Below are 16,586 nucleotides of genomic sequence, written 5' to 3'. Positions count from 1 at the left end.
GCCCAGCTCAGCCCAGCTCAGCTCAGCCCAGCTCAGCCCAGCTCAGCCCAGCTCAGATCAGTTCAGCCCAGTTTAGCCCAGCTCAGCCCAGCTCAGCCCGGCTCAGCTCAGCCCAGCGCAGTTCAGCCCAGTTAAACTCAGCCCAGCCCAGCCCAGCCCAGCTCAGCCCAGCTCAGGCCAGTTCAGCCCAGCCCAGTTCAGCCCAGTTCAGCCCAGCTCAGTGCAGCTAAGTTCAGCCTAGCTCAGCCCGATTCAGCTCAGCCCAAACTCATCTCAGAAATGCCAGCTCAATCTGGTTTAGTCCAGCTTAGCTGAGGACTGCTTTGGGCAGCCCAGTGTAGTCCTGTACAGTGTAGTCCCAAAAGCCCAGTCCTGGGACTAGCCAGAAAATTTCAGGCCACCAGACCGGCGTGCCTTCGCCAAAGCCATCTTATCCAGGAATCCTGTACAGCTGAGCCTGGCTCAGGGTCAGTGCTTTCTGGTGCCCATCCCTACCTTTCCCACCCTTGTATGTCCTTGGGGATTTCTCCAGTGGAATCCCCTATTTTTCCATGGCCCTGTCCAGTCTCAGCCAGCTCTTGGCCCCCAAGCATTATCAGTCACTACCACCTCAGTTTCCTGGGTAAAATACTTCCCGGCAAGTTTAAATTCGCCAAGACATTTTATAAGGACTGAGGAGTGTTTGCCATCATCAGAGTGAAAACCCGTCTTTGCCTTAGAATAGGCAGAGACTTTGCTTCAGAAAACTGTGCTGGGGACTCTCCCCATGGGGCCTTCACTGTCCTGGGTACATGCCCTTAGCTGGTCTCCTCCCTTCTGAGTCTAAAGTAGGCCCCCAACTTTAACTAAATTTCCTCTAAAATAAAATCATCATTAAACATGACCAAAAATGCATCTCATCTGAATTTGCACATATAATTCTGCTCTTTGTCCTGAAGCTTTTCACAAGGCGAAGGCTACTTTCAAATGCACAATAATGACCTCAAATCCAAAGCTGCGTTTATGACTCAAAGATGACATGAAAGGCACTTTGTTTATGTTAGAGCATCTGAGCCATAGAATCCATAGTTAAGAAGCCAAGACAATGGCCACTCAGGATTCATACAAATAAATCTCATTGTTTCCCTGAGCGATCTTAAAAAATGACTCCTCCTCAAGCAGAAACCAAAACGCCACACACAAACTTTCTGGAGCAGCAAATTTGGCAGCCGGGACTGCCTCTCTCTTACCATTTTGGCTCCCTGGTCACCAGACAGTCCCGTGGGGTCTTTGGTATTGAAGAATTCCTCCAAATCCATTAAAATTGGCTCTTTGATGAATAGCCAGTTGGCAGAAGCCACGGCAGCCCCGGGGGCGGGGGGGGCCAGGTGGACCCTCCACTGGGGCTCCTTCAGCTCAGGAGCCAGCCCGAATTCCTTTCTGATTTGAGACCTGACTGGGCTTCCTCTTACTCCAACAACCAACACTCTTCACTGAAATCATTCAGGACAATCAGCACACATGCTTAGCCTAAAACATGTCCCAACAAGAGTGCTTGAAAAGCAGTCTTGAAAGTGCTGACATGAATGAAGGCCACTTTATCAGGATATCTAAATGCTTCTTAATCACGAAGAGAAAATCAACCAACTTAAAATATTTAGAAAACACAGTAATTATGAAAACAACACTTCGGGGTGTTAGAAAATGTTTGAGATTAATGACTGTTTGAGGAAATAACTAATTTAAAAAGTTAACATGAATGCATTGATAAACTGTCCCCCAGACTTCTCATTTCTTACATGTCTTAGTTTCAAAATGAGTATAAATGAGATGTTGGCAAGCGAAGACTGAATAATTAAATTCAAATCGTTAAAAAAAGGAACTGTTCCAGCTTCTGCCAGCATCTTGGTCTTATTTTAGAAATGCAAATTATGCAGGTGTTGTTTTTCAGACTCGCAGGGCTGGGCAAAACCTCCCGAAAACCATTTCTTCATAACCATAAGCTATAAATTTGCCAAGTCTGTTTACTTGTTTCCCGAAATAGACCGTCCCTGTGACCTGTTTCCGGCCACCTGGTGCAGGTGTCCGGCCCCACACGCCGCCCCCTGGCCAACTCCACAACACCACTTCCAGAATAGCTGAATTAAATAAAAAGTAAACTAATTCATTACTGTCAGAACTCAGCTCTGGGTAGGGGGGCCACCACACCGTGTTGCTATGTCCTGTATCTACTCCAGAAAGACATGATTCATGCTTGCTAATTGACTGATAGGATTAAAAAGTTTGGCATGTTCGAAAATCTCTCACATTTTAAAGTCTCAGTGGTCTTAATTATTTTTCTCAGGAGCCACTTCAGACATACCCTGTCCTTTGATAGTTATCGCGCCTCTAACGGGGAGCAGGCTGTCTTCTCCCAGAAGCTGCCCTCGCTGAGCCGAGCTTGGTGGCCCCAGGCCTGCCCTTCCTAGGCGCCTAGTCCTTACAGTTGGCCAAGAATTGTAAACACAGTCTGCACAGAACACCACTCCTCATTCCGAAAAAAGTCTTTCACGGCACGCTCTCTGTGCGGCATTCTTGTGGCGCTCCAAACACAGCTGCCCACACACACTCGTGAGCCGACACCAGGATCCAGATAGCGAGACCTCTCCTGCCACAGCCACACTGTCCTGTGGCCATGGGGGTCCTGGCAACTCACCCACACATGGCCTGTCCAGCCTCCAGCCCCTCTTCAGGGGCTCAGTTACTGCCCCGGACATGCTGGCACTATTCCAGTTTTAGAAAAGCATCAGAAAATCAGGAGGCTCTGAAATCCCTAAGGCGCCCAGCTCTCGTCCCCTCCCGGCCAGCCTGCCCCTGGGGGACAGTCCTGAGGACCAGCCATCGATGCCCAGAAAACCCCACAGACAGGAGTAGAAAATAAAGGCCCCAGCAGGGCCGCTCCTACCTGAAGACACTGTGACTCCGGTTCCATGGCCCCAGAGATCGATACCGTAGTAATCACAGTGGTGAATTCTCCATTTGCACCCAACAAAACCCTGGGGGCCTCACCTGGCATCGCCCCCTCTGGAGGCCTGCACTTCCAGGCCGCACGGAGGCCGACCCTCCAAGTCACTGTTATCTGGAGGGTCCTGGACCCCCTCACTGGCCCTGGTCCCCACACCCCACTGCCCCTGAGACCCCATGTCCTGGCCTGGCCCCTCAGAAGCCAGATCACCGCCTGCCTGGGCCGCCCGACTACAAACCGCAGCCCCAAACAGGAACTCAGAAGTCCAATCAGCCCCAAGGGCCACTGCCCCAGACGGCAGGTGCATCGGGGACACAGACCCCAATTATGTTGATTATACCACAGTCACAGGGGCCCCCCAGGAGGCTTCAGTTACGTGGCCAGGCCACTCAAAGGAGCCACCTTGTCCCCAACTGTGGAAAGGTGATCTCCAGCCCCGTGTCTGGGGGACCCTGTCTCTGCCTCCATTTCCTGGCTTCCAAAATGCCCCAAACCCCAGATCTCCCCAAGTGCAGCCAGAGTGGGAAGGGTGAGGACCCACCTGAAGACACGGTGACCGGGGTCCCGGGGCCCCAGTAGTTGAACCAGTTGTCACATTGTGACAATGTTGGTGGGGCCCCAGACAAGAAGTGGGGCCTGGCTAAGGCCTTGGTCCACCTCAGATCACAGCCAGTGGGGCTAAGAGGACCAGGTGGCCCCCGAAGCTGAGGGTGGCTGAGGTCCCTGGAGAGCCTGGCCACCAAACCAGCCCTAGATCTGAGACCCTGGCACCCTCCGTTTTCTCCCCAAATGCAGCCAAAACCTCCCGACAGAGAGAGGAGAGGAAAGCCGGGAGGACTCACCTGAGGACACCGTCACCGGGGTTCCTTGGCCCCAGTAGTCAAAGTAGTCACATTGACACGGGCCCCGCTAAGGGGTGTACAAAAACTTCACCCCCTGACTACTGCCTGGCTTCCTGAATCCTCAGGTGTGAGCCCCCTCCAGCCCTGGACACGGAGCCCCCTCTGCCAGCCTGCCTTCCACAGGCCGGAGGCCCCGCTCCCTGCAGAAAGGCCATCAGCAAGGTGGGAACCTCACAGCCTCAGAAGCAACCCTCTGGGCTCCCCAGAAGGCCCCACACAGACCAAGGAGCCTCCGGATATTTCTTCCCCAGCCCCGAGACAGAGGGAGCAGACAGAAAGTCATCTTACCTTGGGAGACAGTGACCTGGGTACCTTGGCCCCAGATACCAAAAGTATTGCACAGGGATACAGTCCCTGCTTCTCTCTAGACAAAAATCTTCCCTGGCCCCTTGCACGGGCTGGTACTCATTCCCCAAGGATGCAGCAGACACAGCTGGCTTCCCTGCCCCCAGCCACCCAACCCCAGGGCCACGAGGGAGGCAGGCAGGGGTGCAACTACTTGAGGAGATGGTGACCGGGATGCCCCGTCCCCACACGTCGAGCTCATAGCCACACTAGTGTGCCGGGCCAGCCCTTAGCACACAAATATCCAGGCCCGGCCCCAACCCTGCTCTGCCACAACTTCTCCTTCCAGCCAACACCTGTCCCCGGGGCTTCTCTTCTCTCTGCCAGCTCTCAGCTTGCTTACCACCAGAAGCCCTGTCAGCTCTAAAGGCTAGTCCATAATGGGGCCGGGCCCAGCAGGCCTCGGGCACTCAGCCCATGGTGGAGCTGTGACCAGCCCAGGGACCTGGCCTGAGGCCCCCAGAGCAGGTGCAAGGGGGACTCACCTGAGGAGATGGTGACCAGGGTGCCCTGGCCCCAAAACTGGAAGTAATCATAGGCACGGTGAGCTGTCCCTGTGCTGGGGACTGCAGAACCCCCCACAGCCAGGGTCCCCAGGGAGCCCCAGGAACTAGAAAGTCTGTTTTCCGCTTGAAGAGATGATCCACCCCGGGCCCTGGCATGTTCCTTCCTGACCTCAGTCTCCTGGCCTAGGCTTTGGATGTCCTTCCTGACATCCGACTCCCTTTGGTCCCGAGGTCACGTTCTCGCTGCTCTGCCTTCCGATGACCTTCACTGCCTGGGGCCCAGTGTTGCCCTCCCTCCCTGAACCACTGGCCAAGCTGCGCCCCAGCACCCAGCCCGCTGCATACACCATGCCTCCCCCGGGGCCTTGGCGACCCAGTCCATCCCTCTGGCTGGAACGCATCTCTCTGTCATGACCACTTGGGAAATCCCCTGGCCTTCTGTGACCAGCTCAACACCACTCCCTCCCCTCCCCCGGCTTCGTTGGGCTGCCCAGCGACTCCCGCCCCCGGCCCTGCAGTGAGCCCCAGAGAATGAGCAGCTGGCCGCCCTGGGAGTGCTCTGGCACTGGGTTTCTGTAGAGCTGTCGGTCACGGTGGCCCTGGTTAGCATTATGGTTCCTGGCTTAGCCAAAACCCCACGGGCTGTAAGGCAGGCGAGGGGGAGCTTGGTGGTGGGCCACAGGGCACACAGGAGACCCGGACCTCCATCTGCCATCATTCCTGAGTCACGAGCACACAATGATCAAAATATTGAAGGCCTCCCCCACGCATTTTCCTTCTTTCTTTCAGAAATAAGAGCAGATCCAAGGCTGGGTCCATGGGCCACCTGCATTTGAGCTGTGTTGTCTGAGAACATCCCCAGTGGCGGCCCGTGGCCCCCCCCCCCAGGCTCATGGCTGACCAGAGAGGTGGGCCCCATGGGGCCAGAGTCTCAGTCTGTGAGACTGCCCCTCCTCAGCTCACACAGGTAGAGGCAGCAGCATCTATGTCCTTAACTCTGCCCACTCATGTCTTCTGTGGACCAGGACTCCCAGGAGGCCAGGGCCACACCAAGCCCTTCATGCCCCCGGGGAGAGATGTCTGTGTTCCCACCCATCAGACCTGGGGCTGAGTGCTGGGACTCACAGGCTCCCACAGGCCAGCTGTGAGTGTGGCGGGTGTGTGTGACAGGGCGGGGGGAGACAGAAAGGGAGACAACCAAGGACTGGGAGGGATGATGAGACCCCGAGGCTTGTGGCCGAGCGGGTGAGGGAAGGGCATGCTAGAAGCACATGTGTCTGTGTGCCTGTGGGTTTGGGTGCATAACTCCAGGCACAGGGACAGCCAGAGCCCTGATCCAGGCTGGGCTGTGGGCCTGGAGAAGAGTGGCAGGTGGCTTGGTTGTAGATGGACTCAAGATGGCCTATGTGCCCTTTGAAGAAGCTGAGGGTCTTTCTCTGGAAAGTTCTGTCTAGTATGGCATGGAGTATGGATGTGGGCTGGGCTGGGGCCACCAGGAGTAGGAAGGCCGTGGGGCTGTGGGAGGCAGAGGGAAGGGACCTCAGGCGTGTCTGAGGTGGGGCTCCCAAGAAGCAGGACCAAGGCTGGGGCTCCAGGTCACTGGCCTGGTCTTTGGGAAATGGGGGCAATGCTGGAGGTGTAGGCACAGCAATGGTGCAGGTGGTGATGTTGGCCTCAGGTGTGAGGTGCCGGGGAGACCCCGCTGTGATGCTGGGGTTCAGGACCTCTCCAGAAACAGCTGGACCGCAGCATGTGGACAGTGTCCGGGTCTGGGGCAATGAGGGTGAGCCTGGGGAGTGCTGTGGGGATGCCCTGTGTGAAGGCGGATAGGCTCAGTGGCCTGGAGGTGTCTGTGGAGGAAGCAGGCGCGGGAGGAGAGGCAGGGGTGAGGCGGGGAGAGTGGAGCAGGAACAGGGACTCTGTAGCCTGAGAACTGGCCAGCCCTGGGGACCCGGGGGCCAGGGAAGACTGAGGAGTGGGGCATGGCCTGTGCCTTCTCCCCACCCTCATGCCCAGCCTCCAGTGCCTGCCCTCCACAGCCCATGGGGGTGGCTCCTGGCCTGCAGACCGGGCTTCCTGCAGCCCCAGCCCCTTTATGGAGGCTCTTTGTGCTGTGGTCTTGGCTCTGGGGCCTCCTGTCTCCTTTTAGGGACCAAAGGGCAAGGTCTGCTTCTGGCCCTTGAGGAAGCACCTGCTCTGGCTTTCTAGGGCCTTCCGTTCCTGGCTGGGGCAGGGAAGGTGCCCTTCATGCCCTGCTGGCCCTCCCCCACAGTAGAGAGCCAGCCAGGCTGCAGGCATTGTCTGGCCTGCAGAGGACCCAGTTCAGCTCTTGTAGACCAGTGTGTCCTATCGGGCCCCTGGGCAGGGTAGGAGCTGACCTTGGCAGAGCTCTTTGAGCCTTCTAGAAAGATCTCTGACCTGTCATCCCTGGTTTTTCCTGGCAATCCATGTGGAGTTTGGGTCGGGGCAGCTGTGGTGGGTCCTGAGCCTGCAAACCATGCTGCTGGCTGTGGTCATGCCCAGGCTGGGCTCCTTCTGCAGCATCCCACAGCCCAGTTCCGGGAGCCTGCCCTTGCCCCTCTCTCCACCACAAGCACATGTCAGGGAAAGGACATGGGTGTCACAGGTGGGTGCCCCAGTGAGTGCCGGGCATGGTGTCTGGATCGGTATAATGGGGTGTCCAGAATGGGGCTATCTGCTCAGTCTTCCAGGCTCTGCCCATAGCTGCAGCCTCCAGGGGTAGGAAGGCCCTACCCCTTCCAGAATGGAGACTGAGGTGTCTCCTGGCTCGGCTGCTACGAGCAAGACTCTAGTGGAGCTGAAGGCTGAACCCCTGGGATGGGAGGGGAGGGCACCCTGTCACTCAGCTCCCCTGTTAGTCATGGCATGTCCATGCAAGTGCTTCTGAAAACAGCCAGTGAGCTAGGAGTGGCTAGATGGGGCCTTGAGGTCCTTCCAGGCCTTGGTGGGCTAATCACACTCTAGGGTCGCATTCCCCCAGGATCGGACACTGTGGTAGACCAGATGGCCAGAATGCAAGTAGTTGAAAACATTCCTAATGTGCACAGGGAGAGGCTTTGTGTCTGAGATTTGCCTTGATGGCAGAGGCCGTCAGGGAACTGACTCCTGAGCACTTTTCCCCAGAAGGAAGGTCTTTATGCATGAGAAACATGACAGGAAAGTCCTTCTTGCTTCACTTCTTAGGCCAGAAGCAACACAAGAGCAAATGGCTGCTGCTGCTGCTGCTAAACCAACAGTTGTGAGAAGCCACCAAAGGGAATAGAAAGGAACGAGAAACTGAATTTCCCTCCTCAAATAACCTATGATGAGCAAAAAAAAAGAGTAAAAACCAGAAAGAAGGCAAGAACTTACAAACAAACAAACAAACAAACAAACAAAATGGGTGGAAACACAAAATGCTACGGTCAAAGAAAGAGTGAGGATCCAGCAGCTGCTGGCATGCTCCCCACTTCACCCCTATAGCCCACAAGATGCAGTGGGGAGTTAACAAAGCCCAGAGAAGGCCCATATGTTCCTCCCGTTCCTGAGGGAAGGGGTGGGCCAGGGGGTCCGTGTGCCACAGGACAGAGCACGTTCAGTGCACGGGACAAAGGATCCACAGCATCAGTCTTCTCAGTGAGTGAGGAGTCAGGACAGGAGTCTGCCCAGCTGCCGAGGCTATGGGGTGGTGGTCGGGAGCCCTGTGGATGTCTGGCTGCTCCTTCGTGGTGGGAGAGGGGCTGCTGCCGACACTGGCTCCTGAAGCAGGAGGGACGGCCAGGAGCAAATGCACTCTCATTGCCAGTCTGGCTTTTTGTTCAAGAAAGGAAGCCCCAGCTTCTCCTGAATCTCCTTGTCCAGACCACATCCTTGTGTCCATCTGGGGCCTCCATCATGGTCTTGTCCCCCGGACCTAGGAGTGTTGGTTCTCTTTTCGCTGGGGTCCAAGAGCCCATACTGCTGGATGGACACCTCATTTCAACCTGCTCTCTGGCTGGCATGGGAGCTGCCACAAGGACGGGGAGGGCGGCCACAACGGGTTGTTAGTGATGGAAGCAGTAGCTCCAGGGCTCGGGTACTCAGGGCAGTACCCTTCCCCCTGGAGTGGGACAAGCCTGTCCCTCTGGTCAGTCCCTGCAATGACCTGGACATTCACAGAACCTCAGAAATCATGACATCTCCTTCTCCCCTTCTTTTCCTGAAGGCTGGGCTGAAGCAAATCAGGCCAAGCTCAATCCTCAGCCAACGGCACTGAGGGGTGTCTGCAGCGCGATGTCCCCCTTGCCGTTCCCTCGCCATTGCTGGCATGCTCTCGCGGGGGGGGGGGTTTCCAGCTGTATGCACTTTTGAGGCAGTGTTCAAGCTTTTCTCTTGTGGGCTGTCCTGACTTGGCCTCAGAGGCTCTCACCCCTTCGCCACTGTCCCCACAGACTCCTGTCATCAAAGGCTCCCAGCGAGGAGTGAGTGAATGGGAAGAGCCAAGTAGCCTCGGAATTCTTGGGGCGCTCCCAATGGCCATTGGTCAAGGCTTGGCACCTAAACTGTATTAGAGAAAGTGGATGCTCTTTGGATAAAGGGTCTGGGTGGACAGAACCAGGAATCACGGCTCCCTCAGTTACCAGAGCATGAAGACAATGAGGGGCCGCCACCACAGCCACTGACCCACCAGAGTTGGCTCCTGTGTGGTGAGTTGCTTTCCTGTTGGTGGCTCCCTAAGGCCCCTGCAGTGGGTAGACCAGCTGGTTTTCTTGGAGTAGGGAAGAGGCAAGAGTGTGCAGAGGTGCAGCTACATCCTGCTCCACATTTACCATAATTTTCCTTGGAAAGACTCTTGAACGCTCTGAGGCTTAAGATCCCTCATATGCAGAAACACGGGTAATAGCATCTTGCTTACGAGAGTCTTGTGGGATTAAGAGGTAGTGATGCATAAGAGGCCCTTGGTGACAGGAACTCACAGAGAGAAGATCTAAGGAGAGTCATAAGCTATGACATGGAGGCTGAAATATTTGCCTCCATAAAATTTAAAAGTCGTTTTATTTTACTTTATTTCATCACGATGAGTGCATTCCTATCTCACCTTCCCCCTCCCCTGCCCTTCTGTAACCATCACTTTGCTCTTTATAGTTAAGAGTGTTTTTTTTTTTTTACTTTTAGGGAGAGAGGTTAGGGGGAGAGGCAGAAGTGGGGGGAGAGAGAGAGAGAGTGAGAGAGAGAGAGAGAGAGAGAGAGAGAGAGGGAATCCCAAGCAGGCTCCATGCTGTGCATGGATGTGGGGCTTGATCCCAGGACACTGGGATCTTGACCTGAGTCAAAATCAAGAGTCAGATGCTCAAGTGACAGAGCCACCAAAGGGCCCTAAGAGTCTGTTTTTTGGCTTGTCTCTTTTTCTTTGTTCCTATGTTTTGTTTCTTAAATTCATATATGAGTGAAATCATATGATATTTGTCTTTCTTTGATTGACTTATTTAGCTTAGTATAATTCATTCTAGCTCCATCCACATCCTTGCAAATGGCAAGGCTCCATTCTTTTTCATCACTGAGTAGTATTCCATTGGATACATATACCACATCTTTATCTGTTCATCAGTTGGTGGACATTTGAGCTCTTTCCATAATTTGGTTATTGTTGATAGTGCTGCTATAAACATTGGGGTGCATGTGCCCCTTTAAATTAGTATTTTTGTATCCTGTGGGTACATACCCAGTAGTGCAATTCCTGGATCATAGGGTAGTTCTATTTTTAACGTTTTGAGGAATGTCCATACTGTTCTCCAGAGTGGCTGCACCAGTTTGCATTCCCACTAACAGTGGAAGAAGGTTCCTGTTTCTCCACATCCTCGAAAACACTTGCTGTTTCCTGAGTTGTTAATTTTAGCCATTCTGACAGGTGTGAGGTGAGGTGGTACCTCATCGTGGTTTTAATTTGTATTTCCATGATGACGACTGATGTTGAGCATCTTTTCATGTGTCTGTTGGCTACCTGTAGGTCTTCTTTGGAGAAATGTCTGTTCATGTGTTCTCCCCATTTTTATATTGGATTGTTTTTTTTTGGGTGTTGAGGTTAAGTTCTTTATAGATTTTTGATACTAACCCTTTATGAGATATGTCATTTTCAAATATCTTCTCCCATTCTGTCAGTTGTCTTTTAGTTTTGTTGATCATTTCCTTCACTGTGAAGAAGCTTTTTATCTTGATGAGGTCCCAAGAGTTCATTTTTGCTTTTGTTTCCCTTGCTTCTGGAGACATGTCTAGTAAGAAGTCACTGTGATCAAGGTCAAAGATGTTGCTGCCTGTTTTCTCTTGGAGGATTTTGATGTTTTTCTGTATTACATTTAAGTCTTTCATCCATTTTGAGTTTATTTTTGTGTATGCTGTAAGAAAGTGGTCCAGTTTCAATCTTCTGCGTGTTGCTGTCCAGTATTCCCAACACCATTTGTTGAAGGGACTGTCTTTTTCCTATTGGATATTCTTTCTTGCTTTGTTGAAGATTTGTTGACCATATAGCTGTGGATCCATTTCTGGGCTTTGTATTCTGTTCCATTGACCTAACTGTCTGTTTTTGTGCCAGCACCACACCATCTTGATGCTTACAGCTTTGTAATGCAGCTTGAAGTTTGGAATCGTAGTGTTTCCAGCTTGTCTTTTCTTTTTCAAGATTGCTGTGAATATTTGCCATCTTTTGTTGTTCCATACATATTTTAGAATTATTTGTTCTAGCTCTGTGAAGAATGCTGATGCTTTCTTTTAATATAATTTATTGTCAAATTGGTTTCCATACAACACCCAGTGCTCATCCCAACAAGTGCCCCCCTTCAATGCCTATCACTCACTTTACCCTCTCCCCCACCCCACATTCACCCTCAGTCTGTTCTCAGCATTTAAAACTCTCTTATGATTTTCCTCCCAATCTCTCTGTAACTTTCTTTTCCCCTTCCCCTCCCCCATGGTCTTCTGTTAAGTTTCTCAAGATTCACATATGAGTGAAAACATATGGTATCTGTCTTTCTCTGCCTGACTTATTTCACTTAGCATAACACTCTCCAGTTCCATCCACGGTGATGCAAATGGCCATATTTCATTCTTTCTCATTGCCAACTACTATTCCATTGTATATATAAACCACATCTTATTTATCTATTTGTCAATTGATGGACATTTAGGCTTTTTCCATAATTTGGCTATTGTTGAAAGTGCTGCTATAAACATTGGGGTACATGTGCACCTATGCATCAGCACTCCTGTATCCCTTGGGTAAATTCCTAGCAGTGCTATTGCTGGGTCATAGGGTAATTCTATTTTTAATTTTTTGAGGAACCTCCACACTGTTTCCCAGAGAAGCTGCACCAGTTTGCTTTCCCACCAACAGTGCAAGATGGTTCCCATTTCTCCACATCCTCGCCAGCATCTATAGTCTCCTGATTTGTTTATTTTAGCCACTCTGACCGGTGTGAGGTGGTATCTCAGTGTGGTTTTGATTTGTATTTCCCTGATGAGGAGTGATGTTCAACATCTTTTCATGTGTCTGTTGGCCATCTGGAAGTCTTCTCTGGAGAAGTGTCTATTCATGTCTTCTGCCCATTTCTTCACTGGATTATTTGCTTTTCGGGTGTGGAGTTTGGTGAGTTCTTTATAAATTTTGGATACTAACCTTTTATCCTATATGTCATTTGCAAGTATCTTTTCCCATTCCATTGGTTGCCTTTTAGTTTTGTTGATTGTTTCCTTTGCAGCACAAAGGCTTTTTTATCTTGATGAGATCTCAATAGTTCATTTTTGCTTTTAATTTCCTTGCTTTTGGAATAAGAAATTGCTATGGCTGAGGTCAAAGAGGTTTTTTCCTGCTTTCTCCCCTAGGGTTTTGATGGTTTCCTGACTCACATTCAGGTCCTTCATCCATTTTGAGTTTACTTTTGTGTATGGTGTAAGAAAGTGGTCTAGTTTCATTCTTTTGCATGTTGCTCTCCAGTTCTCCCAGCACCATTTGTTAAAGAGACTGTCTTTTTTCCATTGGATATTCTTTCCTGCTTTGCCAAAGATTAGTTGGCCATACATTTGTGGCCCAATTCTGGAGTCTCTATTCTATTCCATTGGTCTCTATTCTATTCCATGTTTCTGTTTTTGTGCCAATAACATACTGTCTTGATGATTACAGCTTTGTAATAGAGGCTAAAATCTGGGATTGTGATGCATCCTGCTTTGGTTTTCTTCTTCAATATTACTTTGGTTATTTGGGGTCTTTTGTGGTTCCATACAAATTTTAGGATTGTTTGTTCTAGTTTTGAGAAGAATGCTGGTGCAATTTTGATTGGGATGCATTGAATGTGTAGATTGCTTTGGATAGTATTGACATTTTAACATGTTCTTTCGATCCATGAGCATGGAAAGTCTTTCCATTTCTTTGTGTTATCTTTAATTTCTTTCATCAGTGTTTTATCGTTTTCAGCCTACAGATCTTTTAACTCTTTGGTTAGGTTTGTTCCTAGGTATCTTATTGTTTTTGGTGCAATTGTAAATGGTATTGATTCCTTAATTTTTCTTTCTGTTGTTTCATTATTGCTGTATAGAAATGCAACAGATTTTTGTATGTTGATTTTATATTCTGCAACTTTGCTGAATTCATGTATTAATTCTAGCAATTTTTTGGTGTAGTCTTTTGGGTTTTCTACATAGAGCATCATATTGTCTGCAAATCATGAAAGTTTGGCTTCTTCCTTGCCAATTTGAATGCCCTTTATTTCTTTTAGTTGTCTGATTGCTGAGGGTAAAGATTCCCACACTATGTTAAATAGTAATGATGAGAGTGGGCATTTCTGTATTGTTCCTGGCCATAGAGGAAAAGCTCTGTTTTTCCCGATTGAGGATGACATTAGCTGTAGAATTTTCATGTATGGCCTTTATGATGTTGAGGTATGTTCCCTCGGTCCCTACTTTGTTGAGGGTTTTTATCAAGAATGGATGCTGTACTTTGTCAAATGCTTTTTCTGCATCTGTTGAGAGGACCATATGGTTCTTATCCTTTCTCTTATTAATATGATGTATCACATTGATTGATTTGTGAATATTAAACCACCATTGCATTCTGGGAATAAATCCCACTTAAACATGGTGCATGATTTTTTAAACATACTGTTGGATTTGGTTTGCTAGTATTTTGTGAGGATTTTTGCATCCATGTTCACTAGAGATGTTGGCCTGTGGTTCTCTTTTTTGGTGGTGTCTTTATTTCATTTTATTATTAGGGTAATGCTGACATCATAGAATGAATTTGGAAGTTTTTCTTTCTCTTGAATTTTATGGAACAGTTTGAGAGGAATGGGTATTAACTCCTCTTTAAATGTCTGGTAGAATTGGAGACTGAAATCTCGTCACAAGAAAACGGCTGCCTTGGCTCAAATGTTTCTGCTTCTCCTTTTCTGTGTGATGCTCATGAGCTGTTTGTTTTGTTTGTCATCTTGTCCACAAGTGCTTCCCCTCAGTGGACACAGTAAGACCACTCACACTTGCTGAGAGGACAGACATGTTAGTCTCCATCCTATCCTAGCTGTTCATGTCATGATTCCTGCTTTTCAATTCCCAAAAGAAGTTTTCCATTTCAAGCTGCCCTTCTCTGCTCTTTGAGTATGCAGTGGTTGCTCTGTTGTGACAACGTCTCGCAATGTGTGGCCTCTGCTCTGCAAGGTGTGAAAGTCCTGGCTCCTTGTCATGCCCACTTCCTTCCCGCCTCTGGTCACAGGGTCCTCCTCGGACCTCTGCTCTCTTACTAAACAGTGTACCTGGCTCTGCCTCCACCCCTCCCACCTGGGTCCACCTCATTGACGTCCTTGGGCACCTAGCTCTCCGCCTGCAGCAGCGGCTGTCACCTGCCCTGACCTGGCACTTTTGCTGGTGGGGAAATTTCTGCTTTGTCGGGACAGAACCCATCTCCTCTCTGTTCAGTCTCCCCAGCCACTTGGGTCTCAGCCTCATGTTTTAACCACATTAGTATTTTCCACGGGTTTTGTGGTCCCAGCTTCTCCGTGCATCTATTGGTGGCTGATGTCTTTTCACGAGCAATTTTGCCATGTGGGGGTTACAGAAACCTATTCACTGGATTCTTGAATGTTCAAACTGTTTTTCAGTAGTGTTACTTTTTCTTGTTGTTGATAAGGCACTTTATTTCTAAAACTGAGACATAATTGACATATAACATGTAAGTTTAAGGTATCCGCGTATGATTGTTATGGCAGAGCTAACACCCCATGGGGGTCACATAATTATCATTTCTTTTTTGTGTTGGGAATAATTAGGATGTGGTCTCTCAGCAAGTTGGAAGTTTACGATACAGTATCGCTGACTGCACTCCCTAGGCTGTGTATCGGACCTCCAGAACTGGTTCATCTGCTGGTTGTAAGTTTACACCCCAAACCACGTCTCCCCTACTCCCCCACCTCCAGCCCTTGGTTGCCATCTTTTGACCCTCTGTTTCGAGGAGTTCGGCTTTTTAAGTTTCTGTACATAAGTGAGATCACACAGCGTCTTTCTGTGGCGCGTGTCACTCTGCATAATGCCCTTGAGGCCCACCCGTGTGGGCTGACAGCAGGATTCCCTTTGTGTGGCTGAGTGACACAGTCCACTGTGTGGACACCATGTCTTCTCTATGTGTCCGCCCGAGGTGGACACTTAGCTTGCTGCCACGTCTTCAGTGGCCTTATTTTGGAAAGACAGACAGGCTCCCGCCTTCCCCTGTGACCTGTCTGCTGCTCACGGCTGCCTGGCGCTGATCGTGGGGTCAGAAATGGAGGAGCCTGTGTCTCCCCTTTCTGAGGAGTTCGTCTTTTTGAATCCTGCTCAAGTCGATTCTTTCCAACGCTATCGAAAGAAGAGGAGGGAAGATGTATTTTAAAATGGAATTCATACCTCCATCCTGGCACAGGCACAATCTGCGGCCGACAGGGAGCCTCGCGCGCCTGAGACGAGGGACCCATCGTGCAGGCCTTCGTCCCCGAGGCCGGGCCGTGCGTGTGTCTGACGGCCGTCCCGGGCGTTGTGTTTTCCGTCACAAGTCCCGCTGCTCCGTTCATTACTCTCCACTGGTGACGGATGATCGCGTGGACGTGTCCTTCTGTGGCCCGGTTTCCCTGGGGACTCCTCCTCCGGTGCCGGTGCGGCTCGCTGCTGTTCTCCCAGTTCACACTCGCTCTCGTCGTCTCCCGAAGTGCCCCCCTGGACGCGCTCTTTTTGTAGCGTCTCGTCGGAGGGAGGACGGGGCGGACGCCGGGGCGGGGCAGCCTCGGGAGCTCCGCGGCCCGGGGACGGGGGACGGGGGACGGGGTGGGCGGGCGGCTGGGGTGACCCGCGCTGGGCACCGAGGGGCCCTGCGGACCGCAGTCCCCGCCCCCCGCGGGTCGTGGCACACGAGGCGCTGGGACCAGGGAGAGGTGTTCGTGGGCAGGACGCCGGGCCTTCTCGGCTGTCCTGTGGCCTCCGTCACGTGGGCTCTGCAGGTGTCAGCGGCTCGTGGCTCCTCCCTGCGTCCTGTGCATTCGCGTTACCTCAGTCTCCCTAGGGTCACCAAAAATGGACGTTCTCCTCGCCACGATTCTACATGTGTGTCTCCGCCGATTCTGGGAAGCTGAGGGGCAAGTGCTGTGTGTGGGGGGGAGGGGGAGGGGGAAGGGGGGAGGGGGGAGGGGGGTCCCGGAAGGAGGAAGCCACAGGCGGTGGGAACTGCGAGCCTCTACCACGCCCAGGAGCTCCTGGGACTCAAGCTGCTTCCCCTCCTTCTCCACTCAGCTCTGCGTCCCCAGAGGGGACCTGTATCCAGTACCTGGCCCGGCTCTCCGGCCTCCGGTCCAACCAGCTCCGGGCCCC

The 16,586-nt window shown here is 51.3% G+C and overlaps 1 gene segment (V, D, J or C); it reads right to left on the bottom strand.

Annotated features, from left to right (window-relative positions):
- The window catches only part of LOC125909062 (Ig mu chain C region secreted form-like), a 27,020-nt gene that overhangs the window by 3,702 nt on the left and 6,732 nt on the right, over nucleotides 1-16,586 (bottom strand). Inside the window, 2 exon segments of the C gene segment in view lie at nucleotides 3,826-3,892; nucleotides 15,633-16,137. Of these exon segments, the coding sequence occupies nucleotides 3,826-3,892; nucleotides 15,633-16,137 (572 nt within the window).

Source organism: Panthera uncia (genome assembly GCF_023721935.1).
Source record: "Panthera uncia isolate 11264 chromosome B3 unlocalized genomic scaffold, Puncia_PCG_1.0 HiC_scaffold_1, whole genome shotgun sequence".
Classification (NCBI taxonomy): domain Eukaryota; kingdom Metazoa; phylum Chordata; class Mammalia; order Carnivora; family Felidae; genus Panthera; species Panthera uncia.
This window is presented reverse-complemented; position numbering and strand designations above follow the sequence as displayed.